Below are 24,591 nucleotides of genomic sequence, written 5' to 3'. Positions count from 1 at the left end.
CAAAAAATGTATAGTAAAGATATAATTGTTATACAAGTTATACAAAGTGTCGTGTCTGAATACAATAATCGATATTTTCGATGAAATAATATAAATTCACATATAATACAACTGGACATAATTTGAATAAGTTTACAAAATAATATAGTTACAAAACCAATAGAACAAACAGAAGAGTTTAGTAGTTGGCTTTCAATGACCTTTGACACATATTTTTAATGAACGTTTAAAATAGAGTGTTATAGACCTGAATATGTGATCCTCTCGATTCTTATTATTTCTTTTTGTTCTTATTTCCTTCATAACAATGTTTTCTATTTAAAAAAAAATTTGCATAAAAAGTAGAACTGTTTTACATGTATAGGTATTATTTAATACATAAAGTGCTTTTTATTTTTGGGAATTGTATGCAATAGTAAAATTTTAAATATAAAACCTCAATACAAACTACTAAAAAAGTAATTCATTCAGCATAGAATTAATACAAATATTATAAGTGAATGACATACCTTAAACGAGTAAAATTATTTAAACGACAAGTGGCATTTACTGTTTTTTGAGACTAATTGTAAGTAGTAAATCTCTTTACACTTTTAAGACAAAATGTAATTTTTTTGAAAATTAGAATATTGGAAACTCATACCAATATTTAAGGGAAACAGTAGTTTGTATTAAACTTAAAGATAAGTGATAATTTTTGTAAAAATGTTATGAAAAATAGATGAATACAAATATGTATTAGTATTCTAATTTCTAATATTTCTAATTTGTAATTCATTTTAATTCAGTTTCAATTATTATTTATTCAATTAAAATGCCCATCAAAGGTTTATATTGAATATTTTCTCAAAAAACAATAATAGGTTAATTTTAGGTATGTACATATATACATAAATAATAATGCAAATGCTATTCGAGTATTCCGCAAATAGTTGCAGCTTTTAACAAACGGAGTACGCACGTTATTTAAATGCATATACATACTTGAATAATGTTAATTAAATCCTTAATATACGAAAATAGGAACATATATACTTAAATAATTTTTTTTTGCACCAAGTATCCAAGTACTACCCAAATTTTATGACATTTTTTTAAATAGCATAACTATGCTAGTATAAAGTATTCAAGAATAATATATAAAAAATTCTAGTAATCAGTTTAATTTTTAAGTATTTTTAATTGCCGAAAGTTCAACTATGGTGTGTACATATATAATCTTTTATACCCGACACGTAAAAACGAAAAGGTAAACATGCGAAATAAATTCGTAAAAACTGAAAAGTTTTAATGTTCTGTTTGCGTTCATGCTCTTTATTTAAGTTTTTTTATTACTAAAATAAAAAAATGAAAAGAAGTACCAAAAGATTTTTCTCTACACATTGCTGCCTGTCGAAAATATATAAAAAGTGTAATCATATAAAATATTGCAATTAACAATTTTAATAATGTTGAAAAATTATAATATAATTTTAAATGCAAACGGTTGGTATATATACAAATATAAAATAATCGCATCACAATCTGAAAATAATTTGGCTTAAATTATAACATATTTCAATTCGTAAAACATTTGATACACATACATATATACTCAAAAACAATATATACATAATGCAGTACAGTATACAAAATACTATTATTTTATTACAAAGTTAATAGTCAACAGATCCCTCGAATTTCGCAATCTAATGCACCAGAAAATATATACAGTTGATCTCCTTTTTACACGGTTTTTTTTACACGGTGTTTTTGAACACTTTCAAGATACCAATTTTACACGATTTTACTTTTTTTACACGGATTTTTTATTTTAATTGTATACTTTTTTGCAATAAAATCAAAATTCCATACGTCAATACGTCACAAATCCATTGCTGTTAATAGAATTTAATAAATTCTAAATTAGGTTTAAACTAAAAAATACAAATCTTAGATTCGAAAGCCAATGAAAAGGTTGCAACAATTTCAATACGTAAACAAATAAATGAAGCTGTATGAAGAAGTAAGAAAGAAGAAGACACAGCTATTAATGACGGAACTTTGAAATGTATTATTTTTTACCATTTCCAGAATAGTTATTGTTTGTTCCTTCTAACAGTAATATGTACATACATATGTATAATACCAGAAAAGTCTATAACAACAACAACAGTGTAAATTCTCACTGTACGAATAGATAGATTTTCATGTAAAATTAGATCTTTTTTACACGTTTTCTATTTTTTGCACGATTTTTTTCTTAAATTGGTCCCAATAGTGAGTTTTATATAAAAATTTGATTTTTTTTGCACGGTTTTTTTTTACACGAGTAATTTACTGTCCCAGTTAACCGTGCAAAAAGGAGATCAACTGTATATGATATAATTAAATAGTTGCATGAAAAAACATTACATTAATTCATAATCAGATGATTCGGACAAATATTTATATGTAGCAATTATAATTTTTACATTTAATAGTTTTCCTTATGATTTACATAATCACATCATTACTGCATTAAATGAAATTTACGAGAGTTTTAAGTGTACTTTCATATAAATACTGTCACTGATTCGAATTAAAGAAATTGTTTCTTGTAAAACATACCGAAACGAAGCCTTAATATTATTACAATGGCTTAAAATAAGATGAATGCTACTAATGTATTTATATATGTATATACCAAAAGAAGAATGACATGAAATATTGATTGGCTGTGGTTATGTTTGGTGAAGAAATGAAAGAAAAGTACGAAATCGAGAATAAACTCACAATTTAGAAAACTGACAAGTTAAGTAATCGTAAATAAGAGGATCATATTTAAGCATCATTACTCTAATAAAATGTTTTGAATGGCTTGATATGGGATTGATTATAAAATTTAACAATTCAGTAAGACTGAGTAATATAATGTACGAACACTAAAATGTGTACAAGTAAAATTACTAAAAACTATAGCAAAAGGATACATGTTTTCGATATTGTTTAAAGACGCGTAAAACTGTACATAATTATGGTTATCTCTTGTACATAGAAATTGAAGATGCGAATATAAACGTTTTAACTTTTTCTCAATAATAAAAATAAAATGAAAACTGACAATGAAATTACTTTTAAGTTGGCCAACAACATACTCTATAACACTTCTCCGACTAAATGGATGGAACAACTGATCGAACGAAAGCATATTGCTTGAAGATGTTAAGTTGCCAGTACTTTTATATAATCTATGAAATTTACTTTGAATAGCTTAGAATTAATTCGTTAGATTTTCCAACTATCATTCATTCCTACATAAATACCTTAATTCAGGTTCTAAATCGTATTGTTTGTTATTGACTTTATATATCATTATGTACCTTTATTATAAATCATTAAATATATCCATTTAAAATATTGTCATTTATTTCTCACCCATGTTCAAATAAATTTATTTACTAGATGAATACTATTTTTACTATTTTATGATACATACATACACGTATATGATATTATAATTCTTTCAGGTTAAAGTGATGTTTACTAAATAAGAAAAGTACAACAATATATGCACCAACTCGAATGACACTGAAACTGAAAAATGGCTTCACATACTTTCATGTGAATTAATGTATACACAATGTGCATTTTAGATGGTATTGATAATTTTAATAAAATAGCTAAATATATAAGTTTAGTGGATTGTAACACATGTGTTCATGTAAGCGCTGCACCTATCTATAATTTGTTTCATAAAACAAAGAAAACTAATATATGTACATATATGTGTGTATAATAAAATTTATAACCAAATTATTAATGAAGTTGACTTCTTCGATTAATAACCTAATTAATTCAAATCAAAATATGATTTCGTCATATGTTTAATAGTTACATAAACCAATAACTATTAAAATGAGTGGATGTGTATATATATAAGTATAATAAATGCATAATTTGCATTATACATTTTTTTTTTTGCATATTAAAATAAAAAAACAATTATTATTTACTTCCGAGTTAATTGTAATGTCTCTTTGTACTTGAATGTATGTATGTATATTTGTCTACATATTATCAAAACTGTGTAATTAACTTATCCACTATGATACAATTTTATGTACTTATACATAAAAGCAGCATTTACATTTAAATAGTGCACGTGACGATTATGTTAATTACTTTAACATTATTTTATATATTACAGTTTCGTAGATGGATAGTTTGGTTTTAGTTTTCAAATTACAGTGGAACTTCCATTACTCGAACTTCTATAACTCGAAGATCTCTATAACTCGAACTTTTGTATTGGCAATAGTGTTTAGAAATCAAATTTCATACAAATTTCCTTACATAACTCAAACCTTCTTAACTCGAAGTTATCAATAAGTCAAACCCTTGAATTGGCAATAGAAGTCAAATTTCGTTTCATAAATCAAATTTTTCGATCAAGACATAATACAAAATTTTAAATTTTACTATGGAGGCAGAATTTTTGGAGAGAGAGAGTCCCTCTATATCATACGGAGGCGAACAAAAAATATCTAATGGATTTCATAAATCAGGTAACAAAAGCTATCCAGACGTTAAAAGCCAAACAATAGCCAAGTGCAACAAACAAAATTAAAAATATATATTTTAACGTATTTAAATAAAATGTTATGCGAAGTAAATATGTAATTAAAATTGTATATAAATCTATATTTTATAGAAAAATTTATGTTTTCGAAAAATTTTTGTTTTAATGAAAATTTTTATAACTTGAAGTCTCTCTAACTCGAAGTTTTTTTTGCCGATTATGGTGATTCGAGTTAGGGAAGTTCCACTGTATATCATACAATAACATAAAATTTAATGTGATTCAGCTTAGATGTTACACACTGAAAATATTTTTTACAACTTTAGTTTTACATAAGCACTTCAGTGAATTTTCATTACTAATTTATTTTCATTATTCGTATTATAGAAATTTTAATTAAATAATTAAGTGGTAATTGCTGATATAACATTTAGTAATGTTATCATTAACGTGGACGTGAACTTTTACTTCGCACAATAAATATTATTTAAATTCATCTTATTTCCTTTCTTGAAACCATAATATATGAAAAAATTTTGACAAAAAGAAAATATCAAGTAACAGAAGCACATATGTATACAAAAAAAATTAAATGCTGACATAATAAGGGCACATTCTTAATTTTTATAAAATACAGAAAATATTTGTAGAAAAATATAAAGGACATTTCTTAATAGCAGGAACTGTGCTAAAATATTATTATGTATCTTACATACACAACCACGCATATACAGCAACACAACATTATGAAAAATTGCAAATAGAGAAAATGAGTGAGTTAAAAAAAAATTGGAATGATATAAAATTTAATATTGAAAAAAGACTAATAAAAAATAGTATATTAAGTTGTATAAGTAATGTTTTTCTATTCTTCTTTATAAAGCGGGAAATCTACGTAAGTACAGATGGTAAAAAAATTTCAAATTCGAATAACTTAATTATGATACTGAAGGTATGCACTTATGGCAAATTACAAGTAAGTTGAGTTTACTGAACACGTTAGCATTCATGAGTTCACAGAACACTCAGTATTCAGTACATCGAAAAGTGTTGTTTATTCTTCTCTATACGGGTTGGAGAATATAACAGAATTGAAAAATAATATTTTTACAAACACAGATATTAATCACATGAGTTTTTAATACAAACAATTAGTTTAGGAGTTTGTTGAATTGTTTTGCGCTCCTTGTACTCACCAGGAGGAGTTTGTGAACTCGGTATCCGTTAATTGTGCCGATACCGATCAAACTGATCGATTTATCTGTCAACAAAATTTATCTAAATCCTTTATGTAAGGAATATGGAAGAATTAAATGAAGAAAATATATGCGGTGTTATTTGAACATATTATAGTTTGATTGGGATTGGGCCAGCGGAATTACATTTAAATATTATGTAGGGCTCAAACAAAGTATGTCTTTATTTTACACTTGTCACTTGTTGACACCTGTCCTTTGAAATTAATTGAAACATAAATAACAATGTTTAAAAATATTCCCAAACCAATACTTACATGTTTTACATTATTTACCTCCTTTCCTTATTTCTGAAAGTTAAAAATGAAAACGTTTTTCAAAGTATATTTTAATTTAACTTAGTAGCCGGGCCTAGCGTTGCTGTGGTGAAGGTATACGTATTATATGTTAAATTCTATTCTGGTTAACTATTAGATAAAGTGAAATTATTTATGGAATAACTAATTATTTAAAAATATAGAAAAAAGTTATAGCAATTGCTGTATTTTGAAGTTAATGTTGTCAACATTAAAATCTTTTTCCGCCAAAGTATCGGGATTGCTAAATCAGCTATGATCCAAATAATTATTTTGTACTTGCATCTCAATTAATTTATTTTTGTTGTGAACAATAGGTCATAAATTGTCTGGCAGATTATTACATTTTGTATTTGGTTGCAGTTCATCCACCGCTCCCAATAAAAATATTTGTGCTGAGGAATCAATTTGAAGTTGCATGCGATTGAAGGGTTTCAACATATCGCGATAAAGGGTTTTGTACATGCGTTATTCTCATTGTCAAAGGTACATAAGGATATCAAAATAATATGCATCCAATTTAGATTAAAGCGTTTGAGCTACCACCCGGACGCACCCGATCCTCTCCAGCGCGTTAAAGTGAAAAAATCGGTTTTTGGTGATTGTCGCGCTCCTGGTGATCGTGATGTTGGATGCACCAAAAGTTAGTGCTCGGTAGCACTAACATATATAAATTGGATTCTTTCCACCTAGTGCATCCAAACCATCCGCCAGTGACCTCCAAAGGTGCATCATTGGGTCAACATCGAAATATGGAACGCATGGGAGTGTCGCGCTCCTGGTGACGCTAGGATAGCTACCAAAAGTTAGTTATATATATAGAATAAGAAATTGGATATGTAATGGAAAATTTATATTTAAAACCCAAAAACCAATACGTAAATTGTACCTTTTTATCTTATAATACTTGTATCTGTATATTGAATACTCACTTCAGCTTTAATTTCATAAAATCCAGTTTATCACATGATGCTTCCAAGAATCTATTCACCACTCTGTTAAAAAAATGTATACCATCTATAATTCATATAAATTGCTATACTAAGCTTAACTACTTCAAATGTTTTATATAACATAAAATAATTGAAAAAAGATAATATACCAAATAAAATAAAATTTAAGTTAAATTAAATTCTTACATCCATGCGGCAATAATAAAAACTAATGACGCAATATGTTGGATTGGGAAGTTGAAGGATATTTTGAATATGTTTATTGATGAGATTTAATTTGTAATGTTCACAATTTCTTTACGATTATGGGTAGAAAATAAAACGCAGTCTTACTCTGTTTGGTTGTGGTTTTTTTAATTGTTAAGAAGGTGCTTTTCACTAAAAAGTTTCGAAATATTTACTTCGAATACCTTTTTGTTTTCCTGGTGAAATTTTTACTACTCATTATGAGTTACAGGGTATTTCTAGTTTGGAAATCGTTTTTCTTTTTATTTAAGAGTGGCTAAAATTGTAGCCATCATTTATACTATATATTAAAAATTCATATTCAAATATGATTCTTTCTATGAGTGCTTTAAATTTTTTTGTAGATCATTGAATTTCGGTCATTATCTGGTATATACCATAATAATATAAGTATATAATATACACACAAATAAGGTTTCTTCTTAATAATTATGTACTACTATATATATGTATGTTAATTGAAATTGTTGTTTCTTTTTATAGAGTTTTACGACTGCTGTTTTTTATATAATTTGTTATGTTTTTGGGTTTGTTAAAATTTCATCACTATCTTATGTAATTGCATGTATATATATATATATTTAATTAAAGTATAATTACTCATTCTAAGTTGAATTCATTAATCTATAGGTTAAATAAAACAAAGTTTTTTTCTTTTTGATTCGCAGTCTAGATGTTATTGACCGCAAAGAAACTCTTTAGAGTTTATTTTGGTAAATTTGGGCAACTTTCAATATCAATCAATTTCTTAATTATAATTAATCTTAAGCTCAAGCAGCTACTATTACGCATTCAATATATATGCAAAATGCATAATATTATAGAAATTTAACATGCAAGTCGCTTGGAGTTTACATGTAATCATAAATCTATATATCTGAGAATATTATGAGAATGTAACATTTTGAAAAGGTATTTTAATTTCTATTATTTTCATAGTTATGCAGAGTAATTGATAATTTTTGCTAATTCTGTTAATAATATCGTGTATTATAATCGGAGAGTCCAACAATTACTTATGTCACTAAATATCTAAATATTAGAGTAGTAAAGTGGTTAAATTACTACCTCTTTAATTTTTACTTTCCGATCTATTAATTTTTAAATGTTTAAGATTTTTGTTTTCGCTTCATTATTTTTTTACTCCTTGTAATCACGGTGATACATCATGGCTATAGTGCCTTCAACAGAACGTTTCCATTATTAATCAGATCAGTTGAATGCATATATGTATGTTCCCCAAACATACCTGGTGGAATGACACAATAATATTTTATATCCTACTGGTTTATATTTCCACAGTTAATATTCAACTTTCGAGGATGATTCTCCGTTAAATTAATTATGAATGCTATAATAACATTAAAATCCGTTTAATAAACTTTGAGTATTTATTTTTAAAAGAATTTATGAGCAGAAAAACGTGCCAATAAAAAGTCAAACTATATATATTTTGGAATACAGCTAGGAGTGATTTTTGCGCTATATTAATAAAATTTTGAAATACTGCGATCTTCAAATGAACTTCCAAATATTTATTGGAGACGCTGAATAAATTTCAAATTGCTGTATATTGTGTATTGGTATTAAATTATTAAAAAAAAAATTTAAGTATATAGTTTACTCGGAAATGTGATGACGAAAATTTAATCACTCTAGCGGTTATTTGCTCACCTACAAGCTCAAAATCATTACCACAGATTTCACACATTAATGCTGCGATTATTCGTGATTGTTTTGACTCCTCATCTATGCACGTTTTAAACCTGGCTCAGTGACAGGTCGTGCATAACAATCGTCGCCCAACTTCACAAATTACAACATTACTACGGTTATTTTCCATGGCTTCATAAGAGCTTTCAGCAACCTTATTACGACTTTGATTGGTTGTGAAGACAGAAACTCATTTAATGTGACATTACGACAGCATAAGTTTCATATAAATTATATATACTAAATTTTTTCAATTAAAGGTACATTTCTTGTTCTTTTGTTGATTAAATGCATATTTGCATATTAATTGTCAAATCATGTTTGTTATCATTTCTCTAATTGTTTAATATTAAAATAAAAAGGTTTCCATCTATACAATACTATTTTCAACATCACTGTTAATTGTGTGTTCGAATATGAAAATCTGCCGTTGCAGAAGACCATTTAATTCATACCTTTTGCTATAAGTTTTGCTATAAGTTTGTGGTTATATTTTGGCAGTTTTGTTCACAAAATCTTTCGCACCATATCATTTCCTCCTTATTTCCACAGTCTGTGCATCTGTACTTCACTCTTTTCATTGCAATCAAATATTTTTCTTATCATATGCATTATTTCCATATTTCAATTTTATTGCAGACCCTTATTTAATTATTTCCAAAGAGTATTGACTTTCTTTATATATAAACAAATATTTTTCATCTCCGAGTTATTCCCTCGTAAGTTTTCGCACGATATTACTAAGATCACGGAAAGTTATGTATTGTTGAAGATTATAATTTTTGTTTACTTTGTAATATCTTATATGTGTGACTATTAAATACTTATTTTCTTACTTAACCAATTTAAATATATTTTTTCTACTGAAATGTGTCTAATATTTATTATTTTATAAATATTTTTTTATAACTTTAATACATTTAAAATTGCTGTAACTTAACACTTGGGTTATATTATTTCATTCGATTTTATAAATTCTCCCATCACTGTAATCAACGGTTCAGAAAATCAAAACACACCTTTTTAATTTTTTTTTTAATTTAGATTTCTTTACATCTTACACATTTCGGTACCTTTTTTATATGTATTTATTACATGCCTGTCCTTTTGATTTTTAATGTTATTAATAATAATCTTAATAATATTTCTATATTCAATTAACTCTCCATTAACAATTAGTAATTTTAGTGGATGTCAACGTAACTCTGGGTGTTTTAGCCCTTAAACTATTAGTATTTTTATAGTCACACATATTTATTAAAATTCTCATCTTATTTTACTTGGAATTATTACATTTTTAACGTACATATTTTCATAATTATGTTCAAGATCCAATATTAAAAGTTGTTAAGTACTTCCACTACATTTTATTTAATAAACCTTAAAATTTTGTAAGCCTACTTTACATACTATTTCGTGATTTTGTTGCTTTGTTGACTTAAAACTATGACGACTCTTCCTTCGTGTTTTTGCTAAGGATGAGAATTTGCAAGTTTGTTGTACTGATCACTAATTTGACATCTGTTTGTCAACTACTTTTTATGTATATATGTTTGTTTTGTTTGTAATTGCAGTTGTATTTGTTTGTTTTCTTTTTATTTTTGACCGTCAAAATAAATTATTCTAACTGAAATTCGATTAATTTTCAATGTATTTCCTTCCTTACGCTAGTTCCAATTTTGCGTAAATTTTATCCGATTAACCAATAAGTTCCTGAAATCCTAGTAAAATCTGTAAATAGCTGCTATTTATAAATAATTAATAAAAAAGTAGAATTTATAAAGTCTCTTTGTTGACTTAACTTTTATTGTTACTAGCTCCTTTGTCTTTAAGTATTTATATGATTTTAATTTTGTGTTATTCCATTGAGTAACCTTAATATTTTATTTACGAAAGCAAACTAATACGTTTTGTGATACATTTACAAATTGATAACTCTTAAAATATATAAATATCTGTTAGTGTGCACATATACCAGAAGGACAACTTCTTTATTTTCTTTATATATTTTATGTATGTATATAGTTTGATATATAATAACTTATTTTTGGCCGTTTTTATTAATTTATAATTAAGTTTTATTTTATTTAGTCGTAATCCATATATTAGACTATGAACTTTTTAAATTTTCCTATTTGTTTTATCGCCTCTACTGTTCATTAAATTTACTTTTAATTTACATCTGACTTTGAATGACATCATTGAAACTATCGAATTTTATTCGAATAATGCTGAAATTTTTATTAGGTATGATTATAATTATTAAATATAAATAATGTTTACATTGGGTATTGCAATATCAATATCTTCTTTAGCCTTTACATACTGTCTCAACTTAGTTCAATTGCTACTTATCTCTCTTAATTGATTAGTAACATTGGAAACAACGATTACATTAAATCGCTTCAGAACTGAAGTATTTTTTATCATATTAGATCTATTTGAATATTTTTATATATATTTCGAAATCAAAGTTTTCTTTGAAGAATGAAAATGCTGGAATGCTAGAAATATTTATAAAGTCTACCCTGGGTTATCTACTAACAATCAGCAAATAACATACATTTCATAAATATCACTATATTAATTTTTTAAGAAGCTATTAAAATTTTAAGAAATGCTTCGCGCTTTATAAAATTGTAGTTGTTTTTTACAATAAGTACTGAATATATTTAAAGTAATAAAGGCAAAATTGACAAATTTACTTATAAATAAAATGTAAATAGCGACTGAGGAATGAGGTAATTTTAAGAAAAGTATTTCTTCACTATTTTATGATTGCATTTCATAATTTCATTAAAGTATTGAATATAAGTTTTCATTTTTTGTTTACTGATAGGCACGTAGCACACAAAAGTAAATCATAGTGAATTATTTACCTTGATTTAACAAAGTTGCGTTCATATTCTATTAAGATACACATATATGATATATATGTCGAAGTTTTAATTTTATATAGAATTCTAAAAATTTGTTGACCCATGTTTTCACTCTGATAACAGGTTTAACAAATGTACATAATACATTTCTTCAATTGCAATTTTTTTTAATGAACACATATTATTTGCTTTTAGTTACGGTAAATGTGATTTGATAGCGTAAAACATCCTTAGAGAAGACTTTACTTCTTTATCTGTATCCTTTATTTGTAAGGCTGCATTCTTGAAAGTTAATATAGATTTTTTAATTACACCACTTTCTCCATTTGTATTTATTTCAATTTACTAACAAACAGGGTGGGATAAGGGTCGTATCTTTTGTGTTTATCATTCTTCCGATTTTTAATAGTATTATGTTAATATTATACCTCTTAGGATTTCTAAAAACATAATTTCAATTTCATTTCAATGAATATTTGGTGGTTTGTTGTTGTATAGATTTATATATTATGTACTTATAAGATAACCCTTATATTGGAAAATCGAAAGTGTTGTGAACATTTGAAATGATAAAAGCAAGTGAAGGTGCAAAGCAAAATACTAAAAAGTTTAAGAATAAATAGCATTATACAAAATAATTATTAAAAACACATTAAAATAAATACATAGTTATTACTATTATAATTTGTTAGTTGAATTCATAATTTTAAATTAGCAATTAATACATTTGAATAAAGTAATATCTAAGGTTTCGATTTGAATATTATTTTGTAATTGGTACACTTAATTTGGTTTATTATTTAGATGACGCGAAAAAATTATGTTGTTATTTTGTTTAATTGATGTATATAAACTGAATACATAAAGCTTTCTTAGCCGCTATTTTAGGAATATAATTTAATTTATATATTGCGACTAGTGGCAACAGAAAGTGTTCGGTTCTATTTTAGTTAAGCATCTTAGTTATTATGATTCAGTTATCTTAGTAAATCGAGCAATTAGAAACTACAAACTATGTTGACGAAGGATGCTTATCCAAATGTAATTTTCCAGCAATATGTTTATTATGTGTTGGGAAGAGCTACAACAGTTTCCAAAAGGCTTTTAACCAGTAGTAAAACTTTTGTTCATCTTCGTTTACTATATCAAAGCGTTGTTAACCTAAAAACCTATATACGAAAATTAAATAGAATATTTTATTTTGAACATTTCCTTGTTGCTTACTGTAACCGTCGTGCCAGTGTTTCATAGTAGAATTCCCAAAATTTACCGTGGAACCACATGAAAAAAGCGACAATTTGTATGAGAGTTGGACGCTGTAAGATTTCTCGTAAGCTACGTCGTTTTAACTGATGTATAAACTCTTGGGTTTTGGAATGCGAATGCACGTTTAGATGGTTGTAATTTAAATTATAATTTTGATAGTAATGATTGTTGTTATTATTGTAATAATTGTTATCACGGCATACTCTAACTTTTTCCGTATTTAGAAAGAACTCATCGTTATCATCTTGTTCGCTTTCACTGTAGTCGTCTATTTCTAATTCTGTTTCAATCTCATCTACGTCTTCCTTTAATTTTAACCGACTTTTTCGCTGTTGAAGATTTTCTGAGTCTAACGAATTATTATAATAATTTTGTTCTTTAGAACAGTTTATTGCATTATGGCTGTCTGATCGATGCACATTTGTTTTGTTGCTATTGGAGTTATTAATTATATTTTGTGGTTGTATTCTTAGTAGTGGTTGCTTTATTTTCTTTTCTTTCCTTGTTATATAATTATTATTTTTGTTAAAATTTTTCTGACATGTGGCATTATTATGGTGATTGTAGTAATAAATGGGATACTTATGAATGTTGGCTTCGTACTGTTGTGGTTTACGATAATATTACATAAGAACGCATTTTCCTTTTTCAGCCCAAGGATTGTTCTTCTTATCCGGGGCATTAATTAGAGGATCATTTTTCTCATTTTCCTCGATGAAAGATCGCATTCTAAAAAAATGAAAAATATACAAGTATTTTATAAAGTAATACACCTGTACATGCAAAAAGTACATATGTTTTCTTTTTGATAGTAGATACCATAATCATTGCACTCTATATGTTAATAGTGCACAAGTGTTCATAGATACAGAATAAATAAATAGTATTCATTATAATTTAAAGTTACATATCACCACGGTTAATAATTTATGCACAAAAACATAAACTTTGCTCTATTGTATGAATTGATTTCAATTGAGATCGGATTATACATATCTAAGATCTATTTCTAAAATACCTAAGTGTATTATATATTTATGGTATGAATTTCAATTCATTTGTGTTCAGTTTTCCAAGTAGTAAACATATTTTCTGAAATTTAAGTTCCGGTGTCCAATGCTAGAAACTTTAATATAGATAGATTGTTTTTTCTATTGATTGTATTCCGTCTTAACCGACTTTGTAACCACCATACTATTAACAAATAATAATAACAAATACTAGCACAAAATATCATTGTAGCATGATTAAAAGCCACAGAAGACGTATTGAACAATCACATACGTTAACTATCCACGGTATTTAGTTTTTTCATCTCATATTAACGCTTACACGATTTTTGTGTTTCTTTTGTGTTGCTATTGGTCACGTTTTGCCAATATTTTCATTGAAAGAATCGAACGACCAGCTAGATGCAAATATTGAAAAACGTGAGGATTAAATTTCTTGCAAATTACAACAGGATTTAGAACCCCCCTAAGGACTAAATCCCCCTGACCGTGTGCACCTTATACAAACATACACATACTGAAAAGTTCCACCAATTTGTAACCAGTTCTCTCTTACTTTATTCGTTGTGGAATATAAATAAATAAAATCCTGAATCAAACATTATTTTTAGCCCTTCTTCGTCAAATATATAAATATACGTGTATATGTGCAAATATATAAAGATATATATAAATATATTTTAATTTATATAACCCTAGAGTGTAGAAGGTGACACACACTGACACTAAATCATCTATTAATATCACCTTTGTTCTCATTCACTTCATAGATATTAAACCTCGAAGTGTAAAATATGGGAGGATTGTATCCGTACGGTGGTGCTTTTGTTCATACGTAGGATAAAAACATCAAACGAGGTCAAACTCATTGACCTCATCACTCAAGTGTAAAGACTAAAGGAATCTTAAGTTTGACAAAAAAAGAAAATAATGTGCATATGTATATGATATACCGAACCTTAAGATAATAAAATTTTTACTTTTTTAGTTACAGACGTCTGCATAAAACAATAATTTCACGGTCAGTTATACGCTTGTTTCATACACTTCTTTGTATACTAAAAACTTTTTTTAATACAAAGCAAAATGTGAACTCTAATAATCTCCATATTTTGTTAATAGGATAATTGAAATAAAAAATAATAATATGTAATTATAATAATTTTGTATATACATATGGATGAAGTCTTACAAGCCATTTGCTTGCATATAAAATTAAATTAACACTATTATTATTAAAATTAACACCAGGGCGAGTATTTTAACCATCCTCAAGTAAATACAAAATCATGCGCATATCTTTGTATGTATGTATGCAAATGTTTGTTATGTAAAGGCACATGTAAACTTTTGAATTTATGGAAGTGTATGTTATTTTGTGAGACAATAAACGGAAATGTATTCAATGTGTGCAACCATGTTATTAAAACAAGAAAAGTGCACAATGCATGTTCATACTTTTATAATTATGTGAAAGCAAGAAAATGTATCCTCAAATACAATATATTTTTTTGAAATACAGTGGAACTTCTCTAACTCGAATCACCATAATCCACAAAAAAAAGGTAATTTGTATGAATTTTGACTTCTATTGCCAATTCAATAGTTCGAATTATGGAGAACTTCGAGTTAGATCAGTTCAAATTATGGAAGTTCAACTGTATTTCAGCTCATATTCATATATGTGTGTTCGGATATTGGATGGATTTCTCAAAATATTGAATATATAATATATGATCACGATTTACATCGATGCTAGTACATCATGTTTGGATGGGCTTCTCTTCTCGTTTGTGTGTTATGTGTTAATAAAAATTAGTTGCTGTCCAACCAGAACAAAGCATTAATTTCGGAGTCTGTACAAATTCAATATTATTATTTAATGCAAATTTTATCATCATTGACTTTCTGAAGTGTTCAATGGTGTGGTTATCATCAGCAGTACTGATGAAAACTAGTCATTAAAAACGCGTTATATTTATACTCAACGTATCTAAAATGCTATAATGATGTCAATACATAGACAATATTGACAATAATCGATATTACTTGAAATAAATTATTTTAAGTAAGATTTAAGAAAGCTTGCATTCATTTGTTATATATATGTATACTAATTCTTATTAATTCGAATAGTTAAATCGAAAGATGAAAAATTATCAAATAAGCACTCTCAAATTGGCTTGGCATGTTTAAGAAAGAAGGCACGTAAAACGATAAATCATGGGAGTGCTCTCTTATGTAAAATTTAATCAATATTCAAGAGTAGTATTTTTAAGTATTCGTATACGCATTTTAAATGATGGAAAAATAGTCTCGAAATATACGGACCTTTTTCAAAGCATTTGTCATATAATTTTAAAATAATAGGAATTAAATGAATTAAATGAATTGTTTTATATTTTAGTGCAGATTCATTCGTTTTCTGCATGTGTTTGTTGTTCTTCACATCTTTATCAGATTCAACTTTTAAGGAATTTTTGAAATTTTTTTAAATGTTCTGTTAATCAAAGCATATAAAGCGAACTTTATAGACTGACCAATCATTGTAGACATTTTATCTGCTGAAAGATGAATTGAAAATGTGTTCTCATTACATACACTAGTTAATACATAAGCCTTTGCTAGTATAAATCGTTGGTATTGCACACACTCATTACTTTTTTTATAGAGCTATAATGTATTCAACCATATTCTAGGCGTGTAAATATTATTCACTCCACTTTTTAACACACATCATATTATTCATTATGCGATTTTTATTTGTTTCACATATAGCAAAAATATTTTTTCAATTTCCATGAAACTATGTATTAATTGTGAAAATTAAAATACTTACTCTGCAATACTTTTAGATAACGGCCATCGTTCCATCGATGCCTGGTATTTCATGTTCTCAATTTGCTTCTTTAATGCGTCCCGATCCATGTTTTGTAGAGCACTGGGATCCATGACGGCTCAAATTTATCCACATACCACCCCTGGAAAGGTTTTGAGAAATAAAAATAAGAGCGTATCTATTAATTGAGAGCCATTATATTGAGAGTAAACGTATAAGTTGTCTACAGCAACGATGCATATGTCTCAAAAATATTTACAGAATCTCCAATTTATGTACATATACATACGTATATTAATATTTGCTTTCCAAGGCACGCGCAATAACTCTCTGGGCTTTACAGCTTACTCTAATCCTGTAATCTAATTTTCTTGGGCCAGGTCTTGATGTTTATTATTTTGTTATAATTGACTGCACAACGCATGCCACCACATAATTCTACTTCAGAAATTGTTTAAGTGCTAGGTTTTATTATTTGATAATATGGCTAGCATTAGCAGTTAATACTTATTAAAAATATTTGTATATATAAAGAAATAATACATTTTGGAGCTAAAATGGGTGGTCATCTACATCATACAAGGATAAACCAATTTGCATAAGAACACACAAAATCCTTTCATATATGCTACATAGTTACATATCCATGAAACCACACCCAGTGTTACTGTAAAATTTCTCGTAAAACATAAAGCGTATAACAAAATAGTTGTCACTTTTACAGTTACTGAACTCTCTTGCTGTTATATATTTGTTGGAAATTCTCTCATACACGGAGTTCTCTATTCCACCTCCAATTTTTCTTAGATTTTTATTTGATGTCTTGTGTTGGAAGTACGGAGCACTTTTCTGGATAACTCAAGGAATAACTTGAAACCGGCAACAAGACTAAATATACTCGTACAAAAAAGCCCAAAACATTAATTGTGCCAACATCCACCAGTATATAAGCACAGATGAGGAAATGAAAGTAGCTCAGCGACCCATCAAAACATACAATAGAAATCCTTCCATTGTACTCGCGTACAGTCAAATACAAATTATCGCGCGTGTACATATTCCTGTATATAAGTATTCTGCTCACCATAGGTTAACCCAAGCAACTTTTTGATGAAATGTGATTATTTTATTATGCTTTAACTTACATATGAATTCACACTAATTATAACTGCTTTAAAGCGTTTCAACTCTTTCAATGTATTTGGAAATGATTGCGAACGACTAAACACTATACGTAAATATGTATGTCCATTTATGTTTTGTTCTAATTTCTCAAATTTAGTGTTTTGTAGTTCTAAAACAAGCTGGATTAGGTAAAATTTCCATAGAGCTATTCAGTATTTCATTATAAACCTTAAGTTTTTCTTTACTCCCTAATAATTATACTTCATTAAACCTGGACATGCGCAATGATAAGAAAAAAATAGAAAAAAGAAGAGAGTAACCATCAAACTGTTTGGACTGGAAAATTTTAATGTATATGTGACTGACAACATTAAATTTTTATGCAAACTAAATCCGAACTCTCATACTTTAAAAGCACAAAATTAGCGACAATATCTTATATAGACAATCATTTAACATCATCATTTAAGATACCCGCGAAACCAAACATTTGATAAACAATGTATGTATGTACAAAAATATGTAAAAGAAAACAATCCATCTACTCAAACAAGTAATTTATTGGATTTGTGTATATTTCTTCGCCTACTGGCTATTTCCTAAAATAATACGTCATGCTACATCCACGGATACCTTCCATGGGATCCTTTCCCAACTGTACTTCAGTTGGAACAATACGATAAAAATAATTCATTGTACATATATTGAAAACATATTGTGTATTTATACATGTAGAAGAGGTAAACGAAAGCTTTCAAGCAAATTATTCAAACAAAAAGTATCGCAACACTGTAATGAGTGCAACCTAAAACGTCTTAATTAAATTAGTTGTCTCTTTTGGCTTTTCAATTTCATATCAGGAATATACATACATTTGTAAATACTCAATGCTTGCACATTCCGTTATGCAAACACAAACAATAGTTAAGCATATATGTATTTACGCTGATCATCGTGGGGTGACATGTCGTTCGACAGTCTTAACCAATATCGTTTGAAAAAATTGTTATATAATTCAACTCAATCCAATATTTTGGGAAAGAATGTAGAGATATGATTTCTGCATCGGAAACGTAGTGTTTGATTTTTTTGGTGTTTGTTCGAATTAATAAAAATATATATGCCATCTAAATTCATATCCTTGAACATATTGGAATTATGCTATCAAATTTGTATACATATGTATTTGTATCTTATTACTAATAGTTTTTTTTTTCGAAATAAAAACTTCCTCTCTCGATGGTTTTGGTTGAATTGATAAAGTATGTGAGTTTTATTACAGTACAATTGGAGTATTTATTTCTGAAAAAATCAATTTGAAAATAGCTCCGACGGCCAATTGCTATATGCTTATAATTCATAAAATATATTAAACCTATTTACAATTTTTTTCCGAATGGAATATATTATGCTAAACACTTTGATCAACTAGTTTGCGAAGTTTTCCTTCGTATCATTTCAAATAAACATTTTAATTGAATAAATATTGTGTCCTTGTGAACTTGATAAAAATTTAATTATCAAAATATACTCATATCAATTTCGATATAATTAACCCCATAGATACATATGTTGATTACGTTAGGAGAACTATTAGTTTTCTTTCGCCTCTGGAAAGTAAGTATATATACCACAGACAAGAATTAAGTAATATAAATATAAATAATATAAGAATATTGAAATAACTTACCAGCGATTAAAATGATAACTCCTTCTGTCCTTTGCAAAATTCGCGCCAAAACAGTTTAATGCTCACTTAAAAAAATTATAAAGTATAATAACTTTTGTTTGTAATAGAATCGTTGATATTCAAAATTCACGGTGCAGTTGTCTAACAGTAGTAGTACTACAAACTGGTAGCTGTTCCTAACTGTACTGAGTCACTTGCGATCTCTCGACGTCTATATGCATTAATTTAATAAAAAACACATTACTGAAAATGTAATTCAATAGTTATAAGAAACTATAATCAAATTAGTAACACGAACATTTCACACAATTAGCAGTTACCGAACGACGGCCGACTGATTGCTTACGAGTCCATATAGTCTACAATAACTGTCCATACACACAACTACGACAGCTTGAAAGAGGGCGAAAAGCCGAAAGCAAAAAAAATTAAAAACATTCTTTAACAATGTGTGCTAGTGTTGGCTTGAAGGCTGGTAATGTTGCTGCAGAAGTATCTATAGCAGTGCACTGTCATGATTGTAGAATATAACAAGCAAACTAGCTTTCGCGGTTGCTTACCCATATACTATACTGTAAAGAATGAATGAACAGACACAACAATTGCAATAGATGATTCTTTTACAATATCAACTTGGTTTCTACCTGCCGATCCCGTAGAAATTGAATAGAACTCAGACGAAACGGCAATATTGAACGGAGGCCATGAAATTACAAGACAAACAATGAAGAATACCGCCCTTTTAAGCGACTAACTGGGAACTTTACATGGGGACGTGGTTTACCAAATTGCATTTCCTTGTAACAGAAATGCACGTATTTGTAAAGTTCTTCTTAAAAAGCCCATGGAACAGCATTTAGCAACTATAAAATATGCAATTATTGCAGAAAAAGTATTTATTTTTTATGTGTGCTTATACTTAAATAGAATCACCAGTTTAAATAAGTTGTTGCTCTTTAAAATAAACATACGTACACAATTACAATTATATATACATATGTGTATGTCAATTATTATACCATAAATTTTTCACTATTATATAGCCCCCAATGAGTAATTTGTTTATGATTTGTGTGTAAAATTTTGTGTCTCATCTATTTTAAATTTAAATTAATTTTGCACGTATATACTTCAAAATATTTCACACACACATATTGATGCAATTATTTTTTTTAAGATATCATAGCTTGAGGTTTTATTCATATATATTGAATAATACTGTTTATCGTAATATTTTATATGGTTACTATACTAATCTAAAGCACGTTGTAATACAGCGAATACACGATAGGTCATTGTCATTACCTAAGGTATAAGGAGGAAAAAAATGGATCACAGTGACTTTTTATTTAAAGTTATATACATTTATCTTCTTCTCACAATTTGAAAGGTCGCCAATGAGATGGGTTGAAATCCCCTCGCGGTCAGTTTCACTGGTTTCTGCGCACGCGCAATTATATTGAATAGTAAGATTTTGTATGTTTGCGATCCATTGTACCAACGATTTTTGTAAGCGCAAAGTGCTAAATCTTCGCTCTAAAAATAAAAAAAATAAATAACAATAACTTTGAGGTACTTTCGAGGGTGATCTGATAAGTTCTTCGCCTACGAAAGAAAAACAAATATTTTTGGAAACGGCTCGAAACACTTGACTCCGCGATGCTCCTTTCTGAACAATGTCATTGAAACTGAGGACTTATGTAACCACCCTCGTAAGAATATACATGTTTATATAATACAATTTCTTTCTAAAACAAATACTATAGAAATTTGTACCATATTGCGGAGGCAGAAGCGCCACTACTCCCGCTGACACTTAGTAAAAACATATTATATAGAAACTTACAATGGTAATCAGCTTCTGTCCATATTGGCATACCATAAAGAATTGGGCAACAGTAACGAAAAAGAAGCTGAGAAAATTAAAAAACCCGATACCAAAGCCCTCTAACTTCAGTTGAACAACAATTGCGCAAAATACAGTACAATTTGATATTAATTTAAATAATAGAGTTGTTCCAAAAACCTCATTCAGCTCACAGCATAGACTGTAAATTAATATATAAAATGTGCGATATTACTAAAAGATAGCTATGCTTATTAGAATATCGGTAAACAGAATGTAACTCACTCCAACATTAGCTGGTGCTTTCTTATCCATTCCATCAAAAACTCACAATCTGTCTTTGAATTCTCCACTCTTGGTTCATAAGTTTCCAATGAGTTGCCCAAATATTCCAGTTGCATACAAAATTGTCCCGCAAAAGTGCACACGTATAAATCCGCACCCAAATTTGTTGTTGTACAAAAATGTCCGTTTAAGTATTCCGAGATATATATGAGAATGTAATAATGTGGCGTACAATAGTTAAAGTTATATAACACGGGCGTTGGATGCAAATACGGAAATTCTGCTACAGCATAACCATAGTGAAATAAATTAACGAAGTACATAAAAATTGACTGGAGCATTGGTCCAAGAAGTATTGAATTTGTTACCGACAAGTAAACAACCATCATTAAATGTGCACGTTTGAAACTGTATTTATCAACTTGATATAATTTGCGTTCAATAGGTGTCACTGGGTACTCATTATACAGAGTTTGGTATATAACACGAAGACGTTGTGCATTCAAAAGAAATACAAAAAATTTCACATTTGAATCAATAGCATAGGATATGTATACACCCAAACGAATGCTATTCAAAATGTCACCATTTAAAATCAGTTCACGCAATTGGGAAAGCATATAGATGCGAGTGCATATACCACTTATAGTCGTAAATATTAGAAACGCCTTCATTATCACCTGTCTCCAATGTGCTCGTGCCAATTGTTGAAAATCATAACCCACTACGCGATATAAAGCATTGGGAAACCAGAAAAAATGCACAAAATCCATTTTAACTCTTGTGTAGTTTAGTCCCGGCAGATAGTACTAAATCGTTAAACGCATGTGCTGACGAAGTGGTTCTTTATATAATTTTGTCGAGTCTAATGTACATTAATTATGTAGTCAGTTTGTGGTTAAAACATTTGAGGTTTTTATACATATTTAAAAAAAGAGAATTTTAAATAAATACTGAAAGAATCCATTGACCATGACATCGTAATATCAATATATATCAAGCATTAGTACATATATAGTATAAAGGAATTTAAAATATCAAAACATTTTCCCTACATATTATTTAAGTTTTTAATATTTTTTTAAACAACAAAATTACATAAGTAAAAAATAATATTGTACATTCTTTGATTGTATTTGCAGCGATTAGAAAACCACTATGATTAAATATGTCTTTTATTTAATTCTATTTACTACATATATATCTTCTTCTAGACTGGCGTAGACAACGGTTACGCGGTTATAGCCGAGTCCACGCATCTCTCCTTTGGCAGTTTGGCGCCAATTGGTAATACCAACCAAGTGAAGCCAGGTACTTCTCCACCTGGTCCTTCCATCGGAATGGAGGTCTCCCTATTCCTCGGCTTCCACCAGCGGGTACTGCATCGAACACTTTCAGACCTGGAGCGTCCATTCGAACAACAAGACTTAGCGAGCATAGCCGCTGTCTTTTTATTCGCTGAAATATGTCTATGTCGTGGAATAACACATACAGCTCATCATTAATCGTCTGGATATTCGCCGTTGCCAATGTTTAAGGGACCGTAAATCCTCCGGAAAATTTCTCTTGAAAACTCCTAGTGCCGTCTCATAGGATGTTGACCTCGTCCACGCTTCTGCACCATAAAGTAGGACGGGAATGATGAAGGACTTGTAGAGTTTGGTTTTTGTTCGTCGAGAGAGGACTTTACTTTTCAATTCACTCCATAATGGCACCTGTTGGCAAGAGTGTTTCTGCGTTGGATTTCAAGGCTAACATTATTATTGATGTTGATGCTGGTGCCTAGGTATACGAAATTATCTACAACTTCAAAGTTATTACTGTCAACAGTAACGTGCCAAGTCGCGAATGCGCTGACTGTGTGAAGGCAATATGCAACATTTACAGAAATAGGTAACACTTTATTAAAATTTCGTATGCCACTTCAATTAGTATTTGGAGCATATGTTAATTTATATTTTTTATTTATCTCACGAAATATCCTTTCTTAAATTTAAATGGCAGTAAAGGACTAAAGTACTTTAATGTACAATGTATGTATGTACTTTAAAGAACTTTATTAAATATATGCATTCGAAAATTCGTATATAAAATTATTTAATGCAATTCGGAATACCGAAAAGTGTTTTAATGCACCTTAGGTCATGTTATGGAAGAAAATATGAAAGAAATTTAAAAAATTTAATCGAAATAGCTGACGCTCTATAAAAACTAATGGAAAGTGTAGACATATCGATATATCGTAATATTTGTACAATGTGGATGCCGCGTACGACGGCAAATATGCTGATAAAAAACGATATGAATTTTTCAACTTACCTGACACGTACATATGTGAATATAATGGCTTATACTTGGTTATAAACTCTTCTTACCTGAGCTATTTCATTTTATCTAGCTATATTAATTTTCATAAAAACCTGACAGTAGCAAAGCGATAGACCCATAGCTCATTGACTTTAAATGTACAAGATAAAAAATAATAATAAAAGCAAATATAAAAGTTTCGAAAATAGTCTAAAACAAATAATTAATAATAATAATTTGTATATTAATTTAACTTTAACTATGCAATAATTTTTAATTACAATTTTTTTGAAAATCATTGTATTAATGACCAATGTGAACTAAAACTTATTTTAATAAT

At 28.3% G+C, this 24,591-nt stretch overlaps 2 protein-coding genes across 2 annotated transcripts; both read right to left on the bottom strand.

The window, feature by feature from the left end:
• Positions 1-13,499: 13,499 nt before the first annotated feature.
• Positions 13,500-20,043, bottom strand: LOC105211492 (guanine nucleotide-binding protein subunit gamma-e). Its single transcript, XM_011182932.3, has 3 exons — positions 19,814-20,043; positions 16,999-17,140; positions 13,500-13,878 (listed from the first exon to the last, which is right to left on the bottom strand). Exons 2-3 carry the CDS (start codon positions 17,109-17,111, stop codon positions 13,773-13,775), a joined length of 219 nt encoding a protein of 72 aa, XP_011181234.1. The 5' UTR covers positions 17,112-17,140; positions 19,814-20,043; the 3' UTR covers positions 13,500-13,772.
• An 829-nt stretch (positions 20,044-20,872) lies between these two features.
• Positions 20,873-22,989, bottom strand: LOC105211514 (odorant receptor 49a-like). Its single transcript, XM_011182964.3, has 4 exons — positions 21,945-22,989; positions 21,660-21,861; positions 21,194-21,349; positions 20,873-21,118 (listed from the first exon to the last, which is right to left on the bottom strand). The coding sequence occupies exons 1-4, from the start codon at positions 22,715-22,717 to the stop codon at positions 21,065-21,067; spliced, it is 1,185 nt and encodes a 394-aa protein (XP_011181266.2). The 5' UTR covers positions 22,718-22,989; the 3' UTR covers positions 20,873-21,064.
• Between the last annotated feature and the right edge of the window lie 1,602 nt (positions 22,990-24,591).

Source organism: Zeugodacus cucurbitae, chromosome 3 (genome assembly GCF_028554725.1).
Source record: "Zeugodacus cucurbitae isolate PBARC_wt_2022May chromosome 3, idZeuCucr1.2, whole genome shotgun sequence".
NCBI classification, from domain to species: Eukaryota; Metazoa; Arthropoda; class Insecta; order Diptera; family Tephritidae; genus Zeugodacus; species Zeugodacus cucurbitae.
The sequence above is the reverse complement of the archived record's forward strand: the minus strand, read 5'-3'. Positions and strand labels throughout refer to the sequence as shown.